At 46.2% G+C, this 24,622-nt stretch overlaps 1 protein-coding gene across 3 annotated transcripts in view; it reads right to left on the reverse strand.

Annotated features, from left to right (window-relative positions):
- Window positions 1-24,622, reverse strand: part of CALN1 (calneuron 1) — a 455,972-nt gene that overhangs the window by 8,546 nt on the left and 422,804 nt on the right. For all 3 annotated transcript variants that reach the window (XM_012764069.2, XM_012764071.3, XM_012764070.3), the window contains one exon: window positions 11,498-11,654. In XM_012764069.2, the coding sequence (XP_012619523.1) occupies window positions 11,498-11,654 (157 nt within the window). The remainder of the gene's footprint in view (window positions 1-11,497; window positions 11,655-24,622) is intronic.

Consider the following 24,622-nt stretch of genomic DNA (forward strand, 5'->3'; position numbering starts at 1 on the left):
TGTGTATTTGTGTGTGCGTTGGGGACATTGGGTCTTGGGTGTTGGAAAAGATGATTCTTTAGATTTAGCTGTTGAAGAAGACTGGCTTCATGAAGCCAGTCTTGAAGAAGGTCAAGGTGGTGTCCACGTGCCTTTCAGGACCACGAAAAACACTGAATCTCAAGTACCTCTTGCCCTTGACATTTAGCGGCTCCTCCAAACCCCTGGACAAAACAGGGAAGAAGTAGGAAGCTGGCCATGTTTCTAAAGGCAAACAGAGCTTTCCCTGGGAGAAGGAGACCCAGGGCTTGTCACGGGATCTCTAAAAATGGCAGGGAGCAGGAAGGTTTCTCCAGGAAGCCACACTTCACAGAGAGGCAGCCTTCCCCCCCCCCCAACACACACGGTGCTTGTTGATTATTTCTGCCGTCATCTCTCAGGTCTTGTCTTGTTATCTTTAATCCTTCCAGATCCTCTGGACTTCTGCTTCCCTTGGGTGATTTAAAGTATCCGTCGCCTAGTTCTCTACTTGCTGATTGGGTGCAGGTCTTAGAATCCTCTAAGGTCTTACCTGGAGGAAGAAAATACCCCGAGTGCAGAGATGGGCTTCCTCCCAGGAGGAGGCAAATGTCAAAAGATGCCAAGTCTCAGGAAGGGAAAGGGAGGTGGCGTTTAAGAAGGCAAGGACCTGAGCAGAAAACAAGATGAGGATGTGGAAGTGGCGAATCCTAACACTTTCGAGCTCATTTATTCTGGGAAGCTCTCGGCACAGAAATGCCTCTGAAAGACATCCTAGGAAGCTTCGAGAAAACTGTGTGACTGGGCTGAGGGAGAAAGTTTTTGCTGGAACCCTTCTTCACGAAGGTCACTCAGAAAACAAGGTTACAGGCGACAGGATTATCCCCCAGGAAAGCGGCTGCCACTTTGATCTAAAAATCCCTCAAAGCAGTGGGAGGGGAGAGATGAGGAAGGAGGAAGCCCTGGGGAATCTGCTAGCTCATTAGCTGGTCACGGTGGCTCAGAAGCAGACTTTCATTTGAGCCTGTAAGTCAGACCCTGTGCCTCGATGACAATAGTTTTACATGGAATTCTGACATCCCCATAAACTGTGTGGCTGAGTAAAAAGTAATGAGTTTGGAGCCAGATCAAAACCTGACTCATGGTCATTCCTCACATTAGCTGTGTGAGCTTGAGCAAGTTAATTTCCATTGGCCTCAATTTCCTCATCTATAAAATGGGGGCAGTAAGATCGATCTATTTTGTTGTGAGGGTTAAGGGCATAGGAAGGTACTGGAAAATTGCTCGTGCCTAACAAATGCTAACTCCCTTGTGTAAACTTTTTAAAAAAAACTCCTGTTTCCTTGTTGAACAGCCACCTCAGTGGGCCGGGTGCTGTATTACATGTTTTGATTTTGTGCGCAGAAATTGCACAGTGGCAGATCTCACGTGTGCTGGGTGTGTCATCGTCATTTGATAGGTGAGGAGCCGGAAGCTCTGAGAAGTGGAGTCAAAGGTCATTTGGTAAATGGTGGAGGTGGGATTTGAGCCCACAGCTCAAATAACCAGGTTCAAAACTGGTTCAAACCAGGTTCAAGACCTGTAATAACCAGGTTCAAAACTTGTGCACAAATTCTTCTTCCTTTTTTTTTTTAAGATAGAGTCTCACTCTGTTGCCCAGGCTGTAGTGCTGTGGCACAATCTTAGCTCGCTGCTGTAACCTCGAAATCCTGGACTCAAGCGATCCTCCCAGCTCGGCCTCCCAAATAGCTAGGACTTGGGACTATAGGTGAGTGCCACCATACCTGGCTAATTAAAAAAAATTTTTTTTTGTAGAGACAGGTCTCACTATGTTGCCCAGGCCGGTCTCAAACTCCTGGCCTCAAGTGATCCTCCTGCCTTGACCTCCCAAAGAGCTGGGATTATAGGTATGAGCCATTGTGCTAGGCCCACAAACTCTTCTTGATCTGCCTAAGCAACAGAAAGATCCAAAGAAAATGCACTTCAGACCCTTGGTGTGGTGGACAGAAGTATAATCTAGCACTAAGTCATGTGTTTCCTCATAATAATTTAAGGCCTGTCTTTGGCTCTCATGTATTTGCACTCCACTATATTTTTGCATAGTTATTTACTTTTGGTGTTTATTCTTTGTTTCCCCAAGAGCACTATAGGTCAGCCTGGGATACACTGTGAGTCCGAGATCTGACTTCTTTTCCTAATCACCACTTAGGAGCCCCGAGCAAGCGACTAAACTTCTCTGAGCCTCAGTTTCTCTCTCTGCAAGAGGAGATACTCTGCTCAAGAATTATTTCTGGAAGATCGATGAGCTCATCAACGGGAAAGCTATACATTGCTCTAGAAATGCAAGACTTTGTTCTCGTATCCCCCGAGAGCAGGTGGAAATGTCTGCTACTCTTTCCTCAAGTTCTCTGCAGCCTGCACCACAGGGCTGAGCATATCTCAGGTGCTCCCCAAATTTTGTGTTGGTCCCTTCCCTCATTCACTCATTCTGAACTGCAGCTAGACTCACTTCTCTAAGTAGCACTTGCATGCATTCCGCTCCCTGCAGCCTTCCTGCAAAGGCCCCCCTGCGGGTTGCTGGGAGAAGCCTGTTCAGCTCCTACACTCAGCAGTAGGACCACAGCTCACTCTTATTCGCTTTCCCTCCTCTGGGACTAGCTCGTCTGCCACCCGTCTCTCGGCCATCTCTGTTCCAGCCAAGCAGGCCCCCTTGCTATTCCCTTTGACCTTTCCTCTCTTTTGGGGGGATCCAACTCAAACCTGACTTTCCCACGAGGTTGCTTCTAAACCTGCTGCTCCCTAAGGGCTTGCCCCCTCCTCATATTTATTCTTTGTAATGGCCTAACTTTTAATATTTATTTTTTTTAATGGAGATATAGCTCGCACACCATGACATTCACCCTTGTAGAGCATCTAATTCGGTGGTGTTTAGCACATTCACGAGGTTGTGTAACCATCGCCACCACCTAATTCCAGAACATTTCCATCGCCCTCAAAAGAAACCCCATACACATTAGCAGTCACTCCTCACTCCTCTCTGTCCCCAGCCCCACCCAGGAAGACCCTAATCTACTTTTGGTCTCTATGGATTTGCCTACTCTAGACCTTTCATTTGTGGCATTTTGAGTCTGGCTTCTTTCACATAGCATAATTTTTCAAGATCCCTGCGTGTTATATGTAGTGTGTATCAGTACTTCATTCTTCTTTTATGATAGAATAATATTCCATTGTATGGACAATTTTGTGTATCTGTGCATCAGTTGATGGGCATTGGGTTGTTTCCACTTTTTGGCTATTATAAATAATGGTGTTACGAACATTCGTGTGCAAGTTTACGTGTGAACATAATGTTTTTAATTCTCTTGGGTGCAAACCTAAGAGGTGAATTGTGTGGTCATATGGTAACTTTATGTTTAACTTTTTGAGGAATTGACTCCTTGTTGGATCTTGTTGGACAGGTCATGCTGCTGGCGATCTTTTCTATGTTTGTCTGCCCATAGGACTTGCATGTTCTTTCTAGCACAGACCTCAACATAGTCGGATCTCAGAAAGTATTTTGGGATGAAATGTGGGTTTAGGAGGCTGCCACAGAGGACACAGAAGTGGGGTTTCCCATTACCCTGAAAGTCAGTTAACAAGCTCCATGCACGATAGATTCGTTAGTGGGACCTGGGTTTGCAAGCTCTAGCGACAGACTGGTTCTTTCCCCTTATTATTTTAACAGTGATTCACACTGCACTCACAGGCAGTGGCTCTTGGATTTTCTCCTGGAGACAGTAGTCTGCACAGACTTCACCACTGGACCCGCTGGACGACCCTGGAAATAATAGGTTCATCATCCTCCTGGCTTCTGTCTCAATGTTTGGAAACTGGACATGTTGCATGAAACTGGACAATGTTTGGAAACAAGACATGTTGCATGTCTTGCCGGGCACTGGCTCCCAGTGACAGAAATCAGAATCATAACCATTCTGATTCGTTGCTTCACAGCAGACCTACAGAAGTGATATTTCTGGCAGGAATTTGGGGGCTCAGGAATGTTTAAAAACAGAACAGCACGCACAGGTGAGTCTCCCGCTAAGCCAGAGCTCTCAGCTCCGAGTGCTGTTATTGCTTTGTGATCCTTCCACGTCCAACATTTTATGGAATTGGCTATTGATTGACATAGCCTAAAACGGAACTAGTTAAGAGAATTTTCTGTCTATCAATGATATCATAAATGCCCAGGCGCCCAAAGAAGACGTGATGGTAAAGATGGGGGATGTGGCTTCTATGGGAACAAGAGTAGGATTGGTATGTTCTATGATGTTTCTGTTGAGAGCACAAGGGGTCACTTTGACTTGTGGGCATGGAAGCTGCCCATTCTCCATCATGTAATCTCACACCCCTTATCTCAGGTCTTCTGGACGCCAGACAGCTATGTCTTGCTTTGAGCATCTTACCATAGACCTTCATGCAGTGGCCAGGCATTGTTCTGGCTTTTCTAGAAGCTGCTCTTCTCCTAGTCCTGATAACAAAATTTCTCTTTTGTTTTGGGGATCTGACCCTACTCTATCTAGTGGAGTCCAGTCTAGTCCAGTCCATGACCTTAGCTTTTCTGCCATCGCAAACCAGACTAATGAAGTCTCGTACCCAAAAGTGCGACTTAGTCCAGGGTAGGCATAGGAACCAAGCAGGTTTGATCGGAGCTCCTTCTTGGGACAGAGATAAATCCTAAGAAAGGGAACCTTGTCGCCTTATAAAGAGGGAGGCTGCCCAAGGTCGAAGCCAACAGGGAGGAAAAGAAGGACAGAGAGGGGGAGAGGGAGAGAGCAGGGAAGGAAGAGAGGGCAGGAGAGAGATGTTGCTTGAGCTTTTTTAAGTCTGGGTCACCCGAAGTTCATCCACTTGAATCCTCTATTATCTGAGCCAGTTGTTTCTAGCTTAAGGGAATCTGTACTGGCTTCCTCTTCCTTGCAACCCAGAGTCTTGATAACTATCCTTAATAGCTCCAATGTTGAGAGTGACTTGTCTTTAGGAATGAACGTGTCAAGAGGAAGTCTCCAACCCCATACATCTGGTCCCTGCCCCATGAAGATGTGACATTCCAGCAGCAGAATGTCCTCGGCAATGTCTCCACATAAAAAATTAACAAGAAGATATCTGGGGCTGGGGACTGGCTAGTTTTTTGTGTGTTTGTTTTCTATGCTTAAGAATGTGTTACGCTTTGCACTACGTATTGTCACGTGTGACCTCGTTTGATCCTCATAACAACCGAATGAGGTAGGTCATATCGTGGTTCCCATTGCATGGATGAAGTGAACGAGGCTGTCAATATTTATTTAATTGTCTTACTCAAGTGAGCACCTGGTAGGCAGGGCTTCAAGCCAGGCAGGTCTTGTGTGCAGAGCTGGAGCGTTTAGCCAGCTCTGTCTTTCTGTACTGATTAAAGACAGCTCTCCAGGTCTCTATGTCGGGTCTTGGAAGCTCATCGCTCCTTAGAAAAGTTTCCTACAGGTTTGCTGTGAAGGATCCCTGAACAAAAGAATAATTCTTTTTTTGTCTGAAATCCCAAATCTCTTTGAAAACTCTTTCCTGACTCAGCACTGGCTACTGACCTCAGCTCCTCCTTAACTTCCTGCATCCACCCAAGGAGAAAGGTTTTATTTCGGGAAGGTCACAGCACAGGCGAGCTGGGACCAGATGGCGTGGGTGACATATGGTGCCCTTTTCATCTGGCTGGACACGAGATACTCATTGTGGATGGCCAGGTGATGGGGCAGGTCTCCGTATCCAGGTGTGCATTTGACAGCCTGACGGGAACGCTGTGACTTCAATGGGGTCGACTGAGCTGGAGACCTTGGATTTGACCGCAAAAACAAAAGTCTTTCTGACCTTCCACTGAGCCCAGAAGTTTTTGTATCTCAATATGACCATCATTGTTCAGTCTATGAATTGGATAGATGAGAAAAATGAGGCTCAGAGAAGTTAAGAAACATGCCCGGGGCCACACAGCTAGTTGGCACCGAGCTGGGAACCAAACCCACACATCTGGCCCCAGTGAGCTTTCTGGGGTTACCTGGCCTGCGCCGGTCACCTCCCTTGACATTTTTTTCTCTTGTCCATCATGAGGAAGCGCTCAGTGATTCAGAGCATCTCTGCCGTGCCTTTCACAGAAACTATTTATTCCTCAGTTGATGATTTTGCTTTCCTTCCCTCTCCCGTGCGTGTTGTCAGAATGTCTAGAAAAATCTGACAGCTGGTATTCCATTTAGGGACAACACTTGGGGGATGTGTCTTGAGAGGGCTCACACACAGATCTTGCTGCGCTTCTACTCAACTTCCAAATATAATGTGATTTCGGTGGCAACGACATGGAAAATGAGTACGGAAGACGAGGTGTCGTTCTGTGTGAAGGCTCTGAAATGCGTAAGCCGGATACAAGACCCAGGGTGACAAATGAAGAGGCTTTGGCAGGTAGACCCACCTTCAAAATCCTTAACTACCACTTGACTTTGGACAAATTACTTCACCTTGCTCAGCCTCAGTTTCCTCATTGGTACCACGGGGGCCACAGAACTTATGTCTCAGAGCCACGCTGAGGGGTCATTCCCACGTGGGGACAAATGACCAGCACTCGGCAGACACTCAGGGCAATCTTCCTGCACCCCTTTCTGCCCGGGCTGTATGGGTATGGGGTAAGCAGTACACATATGGGAGGGACACATCATCAAAGCTAATACATAATGTAATTTGTCATAAGAACACTTAATAAGGACCCGGTGACTGGCAGATAGATGATGCAACCACAAGACCATGACGTCCCATACACGCCAGCAACTGGAACCAAATAACACAAATGTGTCTCTCAGTGCCACTGAGCTGACACTCTCCAAAAACAAAACACCTGATGATTAAAGGTGGTGGAACCGAAGCAAAACATCTTAAAACTCTCTTATTTAGCATGGTTGGTGATGGACACTCTGCGTAGACACATACTCTAGTGCTAACATTTTATGGTGAAGAAATGGTTATTTTTCCAAATAATTAGGACACAAAGATTGTCGACTAACACAGAAGTACACTGAGCATAATTTATCTTAATAAAGGGATTTGGAAATATCTGAGGGTCTGGGTGTGTGAAAGCCCTACTTTTAACCAAATATTCTCACTGGAGTGGGGCTGTCTAGGCTTGTAACTAGTAAGTAATGCCAGTGAGTCCTGAATTCAGTGGGGTGAGATGACCCCATGTGCACAAAGCGCCCGGCACAGTGGGTGGCACAGGGTCAGCACCTGACTCGATCTGGGTGATGTCCCATCTGGAAGGCAGGTGTGAAGGAAGGAAGGAAGGGTTGACTATAGAACCCCTGAGTTACGGTCTTCCAGTCTCTTCCCTTCCTCCCTAAGGGCTTCTGTAGGGCATTGCTTTTAGTGCTCTTGGAAAATGGGTTCTATGCATGATGTGAGCCCCCAATTCAGGGTTTCCTGAAGAAGTCAGGAAAGCTTGTCTTCAGTCCAGCTTGGAGTTTCTTCCTATTTCCTATCGTCTTTGTCTTGGGAGAAAAATGGAAAAGTTGCTGCTTATCTACGACTTCAGGGTTCCTCCTCTCGTGACGTTGCTGGCAGACTGGCGTGTTGGAGGGGCTCGGGTGTGTGTGTGTGTGTGTGGGTGTGCGCGCACGCATGTGTGTGTGTGTGTGTGTGTGTGTGTCTGTTGTTCGTGTTAACCTAAAAATCAAGCAAGTAAAGATAAAAAAATCAACCCCAAATAAAGACTAAAAGGAAGACCCTAGTCAAAAACCTTTCCCATCAAGAGTGCCACACCCTTTGGGATCCTGGCCTATTGTTTTCCTTTATATTTTATTCTTCTGTTTATGTAGAAGAAATAATTGATATTGCCTAACTTAATGAAGATAATCTGACCACCCCTTAGAAGAAAAAGCATCAGACCCAAGATGTAGAAAAATGAAAAACAGAATCATTGCTATAAAATGCTGCTGACGACATCCTCGAGTCCTCTCGTTAATTTCCAATTGACTCCATGTCACATGCGCCGCCCACGGCAGCATTTCCAAACCTGTCCACGCCCCAGAATCTCAGTTCTGACTCCCAACTTTGCCGAGCTCCCAGCCACCGATGTGGGCGTCTTTAACTTCCAACTCCGCCACGAGGCGTCTGCTTCTCTGCCCGGCTCCTTCCTGGCTCAGAGGCTGGCGTGTCCCCCCACCTCCCGATGTCCAGGACCTTCTCCTGCACCTTGCGTTCCTTCTTTGTGATGCACACTTCCTCCCAGACCAAATGGGGCGGGATTGCAACCCCAGGGTCACTCAGCTAAGGCTGGAGCTTATGGGGAGTCATAAGTCCACCCCATAAGTCACCCCAGCTTATGGGGAGCTGCCTGGCGTGGTCACCTGCCTACTCTGATGAGGACGGGAGGGAAGAGGTCCCGGGGGCAGGCGGGGGAAATAGCAAGAGCAGAGGTCTGAGTGGGGCTCCAGGGCCAGGGGAAAGGCCCCTCTAGCTCTCTTCCTTCTCACTGGTCAGTTTGGGGTCACGAGGAAGCTTCAATTTGAAGAGTTCCAGTTTGAAGAAACAAAGGAAACCACCTAATGAGCACGATGCGCACCAACGGGGGGATGGACACGCTTGAAGCTCTGACTCGAGGGGGGAGAGGGGGCAAGGGCAATATAGGTAACCTTAACATTTGTACCCCCATAATATGCTGAAAATAAATAAATACATTGATTAATAAAATTAAAAAAAAAAAAAGGAAACCACCTTGTCCCTTCGCAGTTAGATGCTAGGTTCACCAAGACTTGGATGGAGGAAGTGGACAGGGAGGGAGGGGGATTCTGAGATGCGGTGAGGCCATGGCGGGGGTGGCTGCATGGCGCATGCAGTGTGGGCTACAGGAGGACAGGGAAGAGGCGACACTTTGGGGGAGATGTGGAGGCCCCAAAGGGCTCGAGGCTCAGAGGAGGAGGAGATTTAGGAGGCAGAAGTGATGCAACTGTGCCATCAGGCCTTGACAGAAGAAGGGAGAAGCTCAAAATGCCAACAGGTCTCTGTCTGTGGGCAGTGGGTGTGGGAGCAAGACAGAAGTGAGGCGGCCAAGGTCTGCCCAGGGTCTGGGATGGACTCCTTCAGTCCCAAGGCACGAGGCCAGGGGACTCAGGGCCTGTGTGTTCATGTCTTCCTAGACACCTCTGCCCAAAATAGAATGGGGAAGGCCCTTTCCTGAACGTGGAGAGGGCCCTGAGCATTAAATATAGGCACCTGCGACTTCCGTCATACCCAAGACTGGAAATTTCTTAAGTCTAAACACAGACAATGAGCTTGTATTTGGGGCTGATCAGCACAGACAGAGTATTTTTAAAAAATTTCTCTGACATGAAAAATATGCAAAAGAAATTATGTACTCGAGGTCACAGAGGTCATGCAAGAAAGTAACATGCTAATTACAAAATGATGTTCCTTTTCTTAAATAAGATAATCAATTTTTGCACCTCGCCTGGGTGAGGCAAAGTCATAAAATGTAATCAAAATATTTGCACCCTCATAATATCCTAAAATAAAAAATAAAAAAAATCCATGTTGCTAGAACCCCCCAATAAATAAATGGATTAATTAAATAAAAAAGGAAACATACTTACAACTGTGTTGGAATAAAGACAAATATAATCCAGGAAAAAAAAAAGATAATCAATTTTAAGTCACTTAGTACAGTGCCTGGAACTTATTAATTACCCTCCAAATGGCAGCAATTGGCAATGTCATATGTACTAAACATTGAAGCAGACCCAGCAAGACTTCTGCTTGGAATCCCCTTTGTCAGGCATTTATTTTATTAATATATGAGCTTTCGAGAAATTAAAAGGCATTGCTTAGAATTTAGATTATTTCCCAGTGTAGTCTGACCTTTCCCAAATTACTAAGACATGTGACATTTCTCTGAATAAAACACTGATCCACAAATAAAGGCTCTTGTGGACAATACGAGGATGCACAGAAATACCCTTTCTCACCCATCTCGACAGTGGGGGGGTGGGGGGGGAAGGGCAGAGTCTGACTGTGTGAGCACTCGGTCCATCAGCCGGGAGTGCGAGGGGACTGGGAGGCCAGGCCTGCCGTTTTCCCAAGTTTCAGTCCAACCCCTGCCCTCCACACCCCTGCTCACCCTCCCAAGCTCCCTGTATGGCCTGCCGGAAATGGCATTTGCTGTGAGGATCAGTGCAGCTCCAACTCCAAATTCAGTCACTGATGCCCCGGCCCTGTTGTCACCAAGGCAGCTTCTGGACCACAACGGGGTTTTGTTTGACACACACAGAATTTCTGAACAGTTTAGATGTGGATGGCTTTAGAAGGGGCCACTGTTCTCTACTTTGCCCCAGTCGTCACTACTTCCTCTTGTTTATAACCTCAGAGTATGAGCCGTCTCCTCTTTCCTCTTGTCGCGGCCTGTAACCCTGGCTCCCTGTTGCAGCAGTTCATCTCAGACTGGGCCCACGGGAGCCTGGGTCCGAATGAACTGTCCTGACCCCTGGAACCAGTTCGGCACTGACCAGCCTCCCTGCCACACTGCTCCCCGGCTCCAAGGTGGCAGCTCCGAGACCAGGCCACCAAATGTTGTCCTTGTGTCTATGTGACAGTCTTACCAACTATGCATACTGACTTGTTGAAATGTCCAGAAAAAAGGAAAGAAGAAAAATAGTTTGACCTCCTTAAGAAATGTCAGCGCTGAACAAAAATGTTGCTGATAGCCTGCTATGATGTTTTAATGTAATTTAAAATTTTTTTTCTGTACATCAAAGCTGTGAAAGCAGCTCTGGTTTTCAAAGTTGGAAAGAGGGATTAAATTATTTAGCTTCCCAGGGACTCTCTACTGATTAGGAGATAAGGTAGGCTTTTCCCTCTCCTAAGTTTTCTTCTGTGAGCCCAAGAAAAATGGCATTTGATGGATCTCCTTTTTGGCCTCAGGAGAACCTTATTTCTTCTGCGACCACTTGGTTGAGGCCATGAAAGAACTCTGTCCCTGGCCAGGGCGTTTGGGAGCACAGATGTCAATTGTCCATTCTAAGGAATCTGTGCAGTAGGTCTTATCGTCCTGATGTTCACAGATAAGGACGCACAGAGAAGGTACACCCCTTGCCCAAGGTCACACAATTAGCCAGTGGCCTTGACATGCGTGTGCCAACAGCCCAAACAAGCTCTTTCCACCACCCCGTGCAGCACACACCATAAAACCACTCATCCAACCACAGACCTCAGAGAGTCACTAGAGGAGGGACAGGGTCCACGGAGGTCCTGCAAAAATGCAGCGTTTAGGGGAAAAAAAAAAAAACAGAATAAAAAGAACCTATTGCATCTTTGCAAAAAGGATCTTTTAACCTCAGGCCTGGATTTTTGGCTTCAACACAAGGCCGCTTTCTGCCCAGAAGAGCATAAACACGTTTTTCATATGGAAAGTGCAGTGCATTGGCCTACCCTAGCCTGGGGAGAAGGCGGAAGCAGAGACACCTACCTCCTTCAAACTCTGTCTGGCAGTTCCCCGAGGTCTCATTCAGGCTTTCTTCCTCGTTGATGATGATGTTCTCAATGTCCTTCATCGTGAGGTGGTCCCGGAAGGCGTGGTAGAGAATGTGCTTCAGCTCTTCCAGAGTTATCCTCTGCATGTCAAACTGTGAAGAGAAAGAGCGGGGAGAAGGTCGTGGGCACGTGAGGATGCGAAGCCGGCTCGGGCAGGGCTGGCGAGCCCGACAGCTCCCCTGCGGAAACTTGCCTCAGCTTTTCAGGGTATCAGATGAGCAGTTTTCCATCCTGTTCCGCTCCGAGCATACTTGTGAACTCGCAGGGACTTATTGGGAATACAGTGAGTGGAACATATTCCCCCTCAATTTAGACTCTTGGAGGAAAAAAATGCCACCTGCCAGCTTGGTTTCCTACTCATCCAGCCATCTGCTGTTAACCCTCTACATCCCGTGTCTTTTAGTGTGGTGTCACCCTTCGTAACATGCATATGCTTCTAAAAATTTGATGATCTACCAAGAAACCAGCAATTCCCATCTTGTACTAACAAGATAAAACACAAGTTCAAAGCCATGTTTATGAAGAAGAGCTACTGAAGGGAAGGTGGAAAATTCCTGATTGTGTTCTGCCCCTCCCAGGGAGAGGATGTACTATGTGTGATACCATTTTATCCACTAAGATAGACCCTAAGGTTAAAGATACAAAAGTTACCTAAGGGTCCAGGGTTCCAGGTCTGGCTGGCATGGTAACTTCCTAAATTCCCAGGGCTATAAGAAAAACCATACCTTTGCTAGACTCCCTGATAAGAGCAGTTATGAGGGAGCAAATTGTTAGACCCCTCCCAACTCTGATTTACAATCCAGACCACTACAACCCTGAATGGACAGAGGACTAGCCCAAACACTTCTTTCCTGAGAAGCAAGTGCAGACCTTAAGCCAGTTCCAGCCGGCTTGTAGAGGCTGTGTTCAAGCTGTCTTTGTGTCCTATAGTTCACCTTTTGGTGGAAAGAGGCAAATTCCATCTCATTTTAATGCTAAAACCCTACCCCTAAAGTGAACACAGGATGTATGTTACATATATGTTTACTCATTGTGCATGGGCTTGATGCCCCTCATAAATATGTATAGCTTCCCCCCCAAACCTGCTGAATATGTATGACTCTACTGTGTAACACAGACCCTATGAGATATAAAACCAAACCTAACCTTTCTCTCTTTGAGGCGAGAACACCTTTGGTCCACGCCAGAGACTCTCTCTTCCCAGTTTGCAAACTGATAATGCCCACAAAGCTCTCCTTTCTACTCTTAAGTCATCCTGATGGTCTTTCAAATGACATTTCCTACTCCATTTATGTCAGGTGTGGTCAAGTCACTTTCTTGGTTAATGAAATATGAGTTGAAGTCACATATGCCACATTCAGTTAAAAGCTTTAGGAGTCACTCTGTAGTTCTATCATTTGCTCTTTTCCCTCTACTATGACGATAGCATGCCCCAGAGAGGGGCTGGGCCTTCTGCCTGGGTCCCAGAATGACAACATAATGGAGAACGCCTGCAACTGTCCCAAAAGGGACACGTCATATGAGGAATAAATACCTTGTGTTGTTAATAACCATAAAGATTTTAGGCTTGTTTCTACCACAGCATAACTTAGTCCATTGCCGTCTAAGTAAAAAAAAACAGAAATTACTACATAGATATGAAATGATCACATGCACCCTGAAACTATGCACATTGATTATGCATCAATTAAAAAAAAAAAGAAATTAGTACATAGAAGTATAAGGCTACCATAACAAAATGCTAAAATATGATGCATTGTTTCCAGAGTCAGGACGTGGAGAATGAGAAAACTGTGACTGGAGGCTGGAAAGGTAGCAATCCATGTTATACAATAGCAAAACATTTGGTAAAACTGTTGCCTGTGATTAACTTGGAGGATAGATATATACTGAACCAGTCTGTGGCTTCAGGTAAAAAAAAAGTCTGGAGAATAGCATGCTGTGGTTGCAATTAGTTGCATTCAACAGGGTACTACAAGAAAGAGATGAGCTCAGGAAAGAATTGGTTGGTTTGCAAATTTGGAATAAAAATGATCCAGAAATTCCCAGTCTTGCAGGGTTGAAAGAAGCAACTGTTTCTCATTTCTGACTAGTAAGAGACAGAATTAAGAAAATGCTTTAAATAATAATACAGTCCTATTAAAACAAATCAGTGCCCCTTGTTAAAACCTCTGAATATGTTAAGTGGCTCTCCCTGGAAGCCTGTTATTAAGTTTAGAGAGAGGTATGTCTCAAAAGTAATTGTGGATGTAGCTATTAGCATAAACCGATTGGAGTCAGATAAAAATATGACTAAGTTCTTGAGAGAGCCTTACTGGCCAAGAGCCAACAGCCTTGGATTAAAAGACACTATAACTTTTCAAAACTTAAAATGATCCTATGGGCACCAGCAATTATGAGGATAGGTTGCCCTTGAGGATAGGCCTCAAGGAGAGCATATTGTCCAACGTCCTTGTCCGATTAGGACGGGAAGAGTGTAAAGGACAGCTCTTCCAAATGGTGAAGCTGGAAACCATGGACAACAATGAACTCTAGAGCAACTTCCAGGAAGCAGAACTAGGGTCTAATCAAGGAACGTTCCTCACCCCAAGGTCTGTCCAACAGATTTCAGAATTGCTCTGAGCCACCGCCTGCTACATTTCTCCCATTTTTTTGCTTCCTGGATGGGAATGTTTTTGGCGGTTGGCCTGATCCTGGTCCACCACCATTACGTTGAGTGTGTGTGTTAGGGGAAGGGGGTAATTTGTCTTTTTTGATTCCCATGTCTCTAGATCAAGAAGAGCCACACCCGGTTTTGGTGCACATGCGATTCTAATCTTGGATTTGCTGTAACTGGATGGGACTTTTGGGGTGTCTCTGTTGGGGAAGGGATGAGTATATTTTGTAGCTGAAGGGAGGAAAATGAACATTTATGAGCAAGAGTGTGGACTGAAAAGGGTGCGTTGTTTTCCATTACAGTTGACCCTTGAACAACATGGCTTTGAACTGCATGGGCCCACTTATTTCTTCTGCTTCTGCCACTCCTGAAACAACAAGACCAATCCTTCTCTTCCTCCTCCTCCTCCTCCTCTGCCTACTCAACATGAAGATGATAAGATTGAAGACCTTTATCATGATCCACTTGCACTTAACAAATAGTAAACATATTTTCTCTTCCTTATGATTTTCTTAATGATAGTTTCTTTCCTCTAGCTTACTTTATTGTAAGAATACAGTATATAAAACATATAACATACAAAATACATGTCAATCACCTGTTTTTGTTCTTGGTAAGGTTTCCGGGCAACAGCGGGCTATTAGTAGTTACATTTTGGGGAGTCAGAAGTTATATGCGGATTTTCAACTGGACCTCTAACCCCAACATTGTTGAAGGGTCAACTAACTGTATTTGTTTTTCCTCCCTGTGAGAGGATTATATCTCCCTGCCTGCTGACATAAGGCTTTGGCCAATTAAATGAGAGTGAAAGTGATCTATGAAAACAATGAAAGTCTAAGGAGATGTTTCAAAGCCACTGTGTATTTTGGCACTTTTTGTTTTCAAAACAGTCACACCAAAGAGGGGGCTGCTCCTTTGTCCTGGAATGAATTCAATGTGAGCAGAACCTCAGCCAACCCATGTGATTTGAGTAAGAAATAAACCCTTGTTATTAGCCACTAAGACTTCGGGGTTTCTGCCAAGGATGAAATCAATGTTTTAAGTGAGTCTGGACCATGATGAAAGAAAGTTTTAGACATTTTAGAAGTGACTTTTGATACGCATTCAGGTGCAACCCATGGGACAATCGCCCTTACACTGGATTAAGAGAGCATGCTGGGGTTAGCCTGGCTGCAGGGAGAAGGCTGGCAAAACACACAGATGAGAATATTGGGACCCCTTGCCACAGTTAGAGATGAAGAGTGACAAAGTCAATGCGACCCTGAGAAAAAGAGTAACCATTTTCCAGAAGAATAGTTGAAGATTGTGGTGCCTGGAAAAACATTGACCAGTTGAGAGCTTGCTATATATAACTCAGAAAGTAGGCAAAAAGATTGGCCAGGGGCTATGAGAAGAGAAGGAAGGATGCAGATTCTAGAAATCTATAGTTTTGGCTATATGGATCACATTTTATTTTATTTTTAAACTTTTTCTTTTATAGGTCATATTTTAGTATTAGGATGATAATATCCAAACAAACTTAGTTGAGCAGCATTCCGTGTGTTTCCTATGTTGGTGGAATATCAGTCTCTTAAATGTTTGAAAGAAATCATCATAAAACCATGTGGACACAATGCCAACAACTATTTCTCCCGTGGTTATCAGTCCATTTAGCTTTTCCAGTTTTCTTGAGTCAATTTTGGAATTTTGTATTTTTTTTTTTGAAAACCAGCCACAAGATATTCATTATCATCAGTAGGTAACTATCCACAGTAGTTCCACAATTTCAAATTCCTCTCAATAGTTATTATATCCCATTTCTCATTTATAATTTCATTTCTCTTTTGTAGGTTATGATTTTTGTCTTTTTTTCCCCCTATTTTTAGTAGAGCATAGAAAATGTGGCCCATATAGCTGTTATTTTTGGAAAGCTAAGGAATTTTCCACTATAGTAGAATCTCTGTAAGGTCAATTATATAAATATATTTATCTTTATTAATTATATTATGTAACCTCATAATTATAATCTTCTTTTTTCTATAACCTTATTTTCTTGGATGACTTGATTTCTCAAAAACCATGAGCAGCATATTAAAAGTCTTTGAAGAGAACTGTATCTCCAGAAATTGTTGTAACAGTCCAAATATTTTGTAAATGAGGCTATTCTTTGGTGCAAAAAGATTTATATACCAATTCAACAAATAGTAATTAGGGGTCACTCTGTGCCAGACACTGTGACGTGTGCAAAGGTGAGCAAGACATAGGTCTTGCTCTCAAATGACAAGGAATGAGCAATTTTATGTAGTTGGTACCTGCTGGGGCAGGGGAAGCCCAGGGCGGCCTGGCACCCCCTGGGGAGGGGCACAGGACACAGAAGGCTGCCCAGAGAACATGTAAGTGATCAAAGATCTAAAGGAGAAAGAGACTGAGTTTGCCACGTGAGTTAGGGAAGGGGAGGAGGAGGAGGAGGAGGAGGGAAGAAGGGCATGTGGGCCAGGGGAACAGCCATAACACGGCCTAGAGGTGCAAAAGGTTGAGTGGCAATATGTCAGGTTCCTCTGAGACTTGCGGTAGTCAGGAGAAGGTGGGAAGGAATAAGGTGGCTGCTATGGGGTGAGCGCTAATCAATAAAGGCCTCGTATGCCACAGTGAAGAGCTTGGCTGCTTTTTTGTTTGTTTTTATGTTTTTATTTTTACTTTCATCTGTAGAGATGGAGTCTCAATATGTTACCCAGGCTGGTCTCAAACTCCTGGCCTCAAGTGGTCCTCCTGCCTTGGCCTCCTGGGTAGCTGAGATCACAAGCGTGTGCCACCACGCCTGACTTGTTTTTATTTGTTTTTTTATTATGGTAAAATACATACAACATAAAGTTTACTATTTTTAGCTATTCTTTTTTTTTTTTTTTTTTTTTTTTGAGACAGAGTCTCGCTTTGTTGTCCAGGCTAGAGTGAGTGCTGTGGCGTCAGCCTAGCTCACAGCAACCTCAAACTCCTGGGCTCGAGCAATCCTTCTGCCTCAGCCTCCCGAGTAGCTGGGACTACAGGCATGCGCCACCATGCCCGGCTAATTTTTTTTTTTTTTTATATATATATCAGTTGGCCAATTAATTTCTTTCTATTTATAGTAGAGACGGCGTCTCGCTCTTGCTCAGGCTGGTTTTGAACTCCTGACCTTGAGCAATCCGCCCGCCTCGGCCTCCCAAGAGCTAGGATTACAGGCGTGAGCCACCGCGCCTGGCCTATTTTTAGCCATTCTTAAGTACACAGTCATGTGGCATTAAGTACATTCATACTGTTGTGCAACCATCACCACCATCCAACTCCAGAACTTCTTTCATCTTCCCAAACTGAGACTCTGTGCTCACAAACCACTCTCTTCCCATTCCTCCCTAACCACAGCTGGGAGCAACTACCATTCTACTTTTTGTCTCTAGAAATTTGACTTTTCTAGATACTTTCTGTAAGTGGAATCAAATAGTCTTTGTCCTTTTGTGACTGTCTTATTTCACCTGGCATAATGTCCTCAAGGTCCATGCATGTTGTGGCATGTATCAGAATTCCCTTCCTTTTTCAAGGCTGAGTAATATTCCATTGTATGGATATACCACATTTTGTTTATCCATCCATCCAGCAGTGGATGCTTGTGTTGCTTCTAGTAATACCTTGTGGCTATTGTGAATAATGATGCTATGAATGTGAGTGTGCAAATATCTGTTCCTGTTACTGCTTTTAACTTTTTTGGGTAAATATGTATAATTTATTAATCATATGGTAATAATATGTTTTGGTTTTGTTTTTAAGCAATGGAGCTTGGTTTTATCTTTTAGTTTTTATCTTTATCCCCTCAAAATTCTTCATCAGAGAAATTACTTATCAAGTTTGAACTTGAGAAAAATTATCCTTTGCTGGTACAAGGGGCAGGACCACCAGATAGGAGGCTATCAATGTAAAAGGTTTCGAGACCAAGTGGACCACAGGGGTAGACAGGAGCTAAGAGCCATTCAGGAGAGAGGTTGAGAAGACTTTCTGGCTCCTTGTGTGTGGTGTATGAAGGAGACTGGGCCAACCACGATGACACCCGGACTTCATAAATGGGAACAGAGAAGGAATGGACTTAGAAAGAAAGGTGACAAGTTAAATTTTGGATGTGTTCATTGGAGGTCCCTGAGGGACAGCCCAGTAGAACAGCCCAGGAGGCAGTAGGATGTATGGATATGGGGTAATGATGTAGATTTGGAATTCACTTGCATACACATGATAATGAAAGTCATCAGAAAAGAGGATACTACCTGGGTAGAGTGCGTGGAGTATGCAAACCCCAAAGGAAGGCATTCAGAGGACATGAAGATGAACAGGTGGTAGACTCCATTATGGAATGTACAGAGTATACCTCTTATCCATACACACCATCAGTCATTAAAAAATATTTAAGTGGAATTCTGCTACATGTTTGTCTCTTGGTTTTTAAACTTTCTTTTTTCCTTTTAGACAGGGTCTCTTTCTGTTGCCTGGGCTGGGATGCAGTGGCATCATCGTAGCTCACAGCAACCTCAAACTCCTGGACTCAAGCAATCCTCCCGCCTCGGCCTCCTGAGTAGCTAAGACTACAGGCACGTGCTGTGACACCTGGCTTGGTTTTTAAACTTTCTGTATTATATTTTAGAGGTGTGTTTCTCACAAGGAAGAGATTTGAAAAAAAAAATCTGATTTGAAATTTTTTGCCTTCTAACAGTGTAGCATAATTCCATTTTCATATAATATGTTTCATATTATTAGAAACATGTTTGGTGATACTTTTGTTATTTTATCTCCTGCTTTCTGGACCTTATGGTTTAATTTTCCTTTTGTCTTTTGTACAAAGAACCTACAGGTTTCCTGGTTTTTATTATACTGGCAGATGTTTTTCCATTTATCAAATGCATTATTTAAGCCACCACTTCTTAAACTGTCAAATTCAAAAAACTAAATTTCATTTTCCCATCTTTCCTTGTATGTGATAAAAAGATTCATTTACCTTTTATTTCCTTACCTCTTACCCAATACTTTTCAGTCATTGTAAGTTTAATTTGAGATTTATTATGACACATTTTCTACCATTTGCATCTTTTTCTAGAATAGTATTTGGCTGCTACACAATTTTGTAACAAAATTTCTAACAGCTGCTGCTACTTCGTTAGATTTAATTGACTTCAATGTTCACTTCCATTTTTCTATGACTGTCCTGACTCTGAATGTCTAACTGTCACCCAGATATCTGTTGGAGAACTTTTAAAACTAGAAGATAATGAAGCACTTGTGAACATTACATTTTCTGAGTTCTTATAATTCTGACAATACCTTTTTCTCCCTTTCTCTCATTGCAGACAACTTAGTTTGTCATAAAATTCTAGAATCACACAAATTTCCCTCTCAAAGCTGTGCTGAAACTTCCTCAGTTTCTTCTGTTGTTTAGTGCAGGGGAGGAGAAAAAGAGGTTGATGGTGAATCAAGTTTTTTCTCTGAAGATCATTCATTTCTTCCTTGACACTAGTTGGAATATTTCCTTATCCTTGAAATTAAAAAAAATAAATCTTCCACGCCACATTCAGGTTCATGTGTTTGCATGAACCTTGGCCAGAGGTGGTCGAGGGCTTTTAATTTTTACACCGGGGGCATTTTCTGCCTCCTGCCTGCTTCTGGGAGACCGTTTTGATTATTGCTTTTGTCTTGCTCTATCTTGTTCTTTCCTCTGGAAAACAAATTATTCTTAATTAGCTTTCTATTCTTTGTTTCTGTATTTTTCACCTTTCCTCTAATAATTTTCACCTCTTTGCTTTGTATTTCACATCCCTAATTTTTCTCTGCATGGTTAATTCTTCTCCTTACTGTCTCTATTAAAGATTTTAATTCTGTGGTTTCCTTTTGGTTCATTGGATATTCAGGTTATTTAAGTTCATTCCCTTTGTGCCCCAGACTGCTATTGTTGGTGCTTTTTAAAAAAAAAATCCCAAATCTCTTGCATTACCTTTAAATATTAAAACACAAAAGAACACCAAACAGAACTCTCCTACCATTTTCACCGGAGTGAATTTTCAGAGGCATGCTCCTCCTCTGTGTCTGTTTTCCTCAGGCTCTGCTAAATTTTAATTAATCCAATGCTATCACTGCTGTTGTTTCTGAAATGAGCAATCCAGATGCAAGATCCATTAGCTCAAGTTGCTGTCCCTGCAGGCATTTCCTCCAGTGCTGCTTGGTTGTGTACAGACAGCCTCTTGCTCAGGTAGCGCGATTCTCTTAAGGTAGGGAGACTGTTGTTCATCCTTGCCTAGTTTAGCCTAGTGATCCTCAAAGTGCATTCCCTGGACCAGCAGTACCTAGAAACTGGTTAGAAAGGCAATTTCTCCAGCCCCAGCCAGACCCACTGACTCAGAGACTCTGGTGGGGGGTCCCCACACCCTGGACTTGACAAGCCCTCCAGGGCATTCTGATGCTCACTCAAGTTTGTACAAAGGAACATGAAGGGCCAGTCTAGAAAGGAGACCCTTCTCCTAGCACATACTGTCCCCAGGATGGTGGTGCTTTCCACAGTGGTGACAAGCAGGGCCTTCCTGCTCTGCTCTTGGCCTGACTGCATGCTGGGAACTGCAGCCTCTGAGCATTACCGAAACAGAGGGGTTGATTAAGGACAGGTGGCACGGTGGCCCTGACAGGTGAAAAAGATCATTGTCTCGGGGGCCCCTCTTTTTCTCTCCTGGGCAGCCACTGTGTCCAGGAGTCAAGTGCACACAGTGGAGGTGGAGCCCCCTGTCCTAGACTGACTCAGAGGGAAGAACACGTGGTGTCAACTGCAAGCTGGCCCCTCTTGGTCCACTCCCTCTGCCAGCTCAGGGGAGCCTCTCTGGGGGCACAGCATTGGTGCCGGTCCCCAGAACTTGCTGTCACTGCTTTTCCCACTGGGAATGATTTTCTCCTGTTTACATGCGGACTCTGCCAGCCCACACCGAGCCTTTCCTGGGCAGCCGTTGCATCTTGCTGTTCCCACCTGGGCCTAGCACCGAGCCTGGCCCCAGGCGGATGCATGACAAATGTTTGCTAGATGAGTAAATGTGGGTCCCCCATTTGTTCCGGAGTACAATCCTTCCCATCTGCCTTCCCTCTGTAGTCAATGGCCCCCAAATCTGTGAGAAGGCCAGGAAAAGTGGCCTCTGCCATGAGGCTTCTCACGTTCACATGCTCTGTGGCGTCGCAGTGCAAGAGCAGAGAACTGAACGTGTTTTCCTGCCGCGACACGAACCTCAGGGGTGCCTGAGTCCCCAGTGAAGTCCTGGATTCCAGATAAGATGAAACGCCAGGCTGCTGAAAGGCCAGCGCTCGCTGCCGGCCGCCTGGGGAGGCCTTTGCCTCCATTCCTCGTCCTTGACTCACACAGCGACCTGCACAGCTGGGGGCAACATCTGCCCTGACCAGATTTTCAAGTGAATCCAAACTCATTTCAACTTTCACAGAAGGTGTGGAATTAATTTGATGACACGCTTCTTTCTCCTCTGGAGAGAGGGATGGATAGAATGAGCCCCGGAGGATTTCACACCTCTGTTCTTTGCTCTGCCCATCTACAAAGGGCTCCACCATCCCTACAGAGAGAGAGAGAGAGAGAGAGAGAGAGAGAGAGAGAGGGAGAACGCTGCCCGGAAGATTGATGGGTCATAACTTCTCAGCCAGGCAGCAGTTGGTTCGCCACGATCGTGACCCGTCTAGTCTGGGGCATCAGACAAGACCCTGAGCAGCCAGAGTCCTGCCTGCACGGCTGAGCGATCTCACCTATTTATTGTGGTGTGGCAGAAAAACACAGACATTTTCTAAGTGGACACTGAGCTCCCATGTGACAAGGCCGAGCAAAGTCATTAGATCTACGGACTTTTATCCCGGAGCCTTCCCTGGCCCCGTGGCCCTGCACCACAGCACTGCGTCTCTCCCAGCTAACCAGCGGCCCAGACCCCTCCCCAGAGGCCAGCCGATGGCGTTGTCCAGATGTGCGATACGGGGGACACCAGCACAACCAGAGACTTCCAGAGTCCTTCCTCACTCTGAGATTTTCCCCCACATAACTGAGACCCCTCCATGCCGGGAACAAACACGCAGACACACCCGGCCCTTTGGATGACATTGCTAGGCAAGATGAGCAGGGTGGGCAGAGGAATGGGGGCGGGCAAGGCCGTGAGGACATGCACCAGCCACGCAGAAGACAAGCTGAAAACAACACAAAACCAGAAGCAATGAGTGCCAGGCTGGGGATGAATTCACCTGGACTCCCTCATGGGTGAGGGGCGACAGGAGGACAGAGAGAAGGAGCCTCTGTGTTCTCTGGGCCTGCAAGGGGTCAGCTGGGGTGGGCACGGGGATTGGGCCGCGGCACTGGCTCAGCCTCTGCGAAATCCCCCAGGAACACAGCGGCGACGCAGGCAAAGACGGAAACCCGCGATCACATCCAAACTAAGATTGAGCACCTATTTACTGCCACAGTCTGGAGGAAATTTTCCACTAACAACAAGACCTACCGAGCAGATTCAGAGGCCGTGGCTGACTTTGAAAAGCTCTGCCCTCGGAGAGGGAGCAGAGCGCCGTGCTGAGTGAAGGCAGGCGGCAGGGGTGTCCCCGGTCTCTGCTCCTGAAGCAGCCCCAGACTCCGGCCACAGCCCCTCGAGGGCCAGCGATCCTCCTCCCACTCCTCCTTACAGGGGGTCTCCAATGGGCCAGGCCGAGGTACACCGAGGGGGCCTCACTGCACGTGTACCCAGCATGTGATGAGGAGAGGTGTGAATCTGTTGTTCCCACCTGTGATCTCACTTCCCACGTGCCTGCCGGGGCTCACCACGCCGAGGGCCGCTGCAGTGCCGGGAGATACGGATTTCTTATAAAGCTCAGCCCTAGCACAAGCCAACAGCATCCGTGAGTGCTGGATGAAGGAACCCGCGCCTCTCGCAGCCTGGAGAAGACGCTGGCCGTGATGCATGAACGGCAGATGGTGCAGCCAGGGTCTAGCTCACGTGCACTACGTGTGGCCTTTGCCCTGTCACAGAGCCTGGGCTCCATGGAAGACAGTGCTCCACTACAATGGGGGTGAGGGGGGGCTGCACTTCAATTTGGCCTGCCCCTTAGATGAAGATCTATGGACACAGAGGCTTCGCCTGGGAGCTGAGTTCACGGGCGGGTCCTCTGGCTGCAGGTCTGGGAAGGGACACCCAAAGGGCTGGACCGTCCGGACGCCAAATGCCCCCTTCCCAGCTAGACTGGCTGCTGGCAGGTCAGAGAGGCCAGGTGCAGGGAGAGCTTCCTCTGAGCCAGGCACATAGCAGATGTGGCCTCATTTAAGCCTCACTGCGGAGGCGAAGGCCACATTATGCCCATTTTATAGATGAAGACCCTGAAGCTCAGAGAGGTTAAATAACGTAGCCAAGATAAGGCGCAAGGCAGTGAGACATAAGGCTCAGGACGGTCTGTGCACGCATGCATTCTGCTGTCCCCACCAGGCCACGCGCTCGGCTGCTTTAACCTGAACGTGGATTCGGGCTGTGGACCTCCCTCTCGCCGGTGCTGCTGTAGAAACTTGCTGTCCCAATTCTCCTGTGACAGGGAGGGACCCACACGCCAATCCCAGGCCCCCACCGGGGCTGTGATGCTTATCTTCTCTTTATACCTTTCTTCCACGTGCTCAGCGACTGTATATTGAGGACAAAATGCCAGGTGCTGTTCTAGGCACTGAGGATACATTGGGGAACGAGGCAGAGAGAATCTCCGGTCCTCGTGGCGCTTGCAGGATGGGTGGGGGAGACAGGAAATGCACGCACACAGAACATTGCATGGCAAGACGGGATAGGCAGCAAAACGAAGCAGGAAGGAGGCTGGTGAGTTTTGGGGGGGCTTGTGATTTTAAATAAGGATGTTGAGGAAGGTCCCACCCAGAGGGTGACATTTGAGAAGAGGCATACAGGAGGGGGAGGGGGCATCCGTGTGGATTTTGGGGAAAGGGCATTCCAGGCACAGGGAACGGCAAGAACGAAGGCCAGGAGGCGGCCGCCTGCTCAAGGGCACACGTTTCACTGCAAGAAGCAGAAAAAAAAATGTTTCTCCTTTTAAAATGGAGATAATCGCTGTGCTGAAGTGCCATTCCCCCAGGGAAAATTATAGGTATGGTTTTGGAGGACAGGTCAAAGGACAGCCCCATTAGCAGCTCTCTGCTCCCAATTTCAACTGCCGTCCTGATGGGCGCCTTCGACCGCGGTAATAATTCGCTCGCCTCAGCCCTTCACGCCAGTTCGGGCGACCCCTGGGGCGCAGGACGTGCGGGAACTGCAGAGAAGGGAGTCGCCCCTGCCCTGCGGAGTGGGTTTTGGGGTGGGCTGAACGGCGGCCCCAAAGACATCCACATCCTGACCCTGGGAACCTGGA

The sequence above is a fragment of the Microcebus murinus genome, chromosome 19 (assembly GCF_040939455.1).
Source record: "Microcebus murinus isolate Inina chromosome 19, M.murinus_Inina_mat1.0, whole genome shotgun sequence".
Lineage (NCBI taxonomy): Eukaryota > Metazoa > Chordata > Mammalia > Primates > Cheirogaleidae > Microcebus > Microcebus murinus.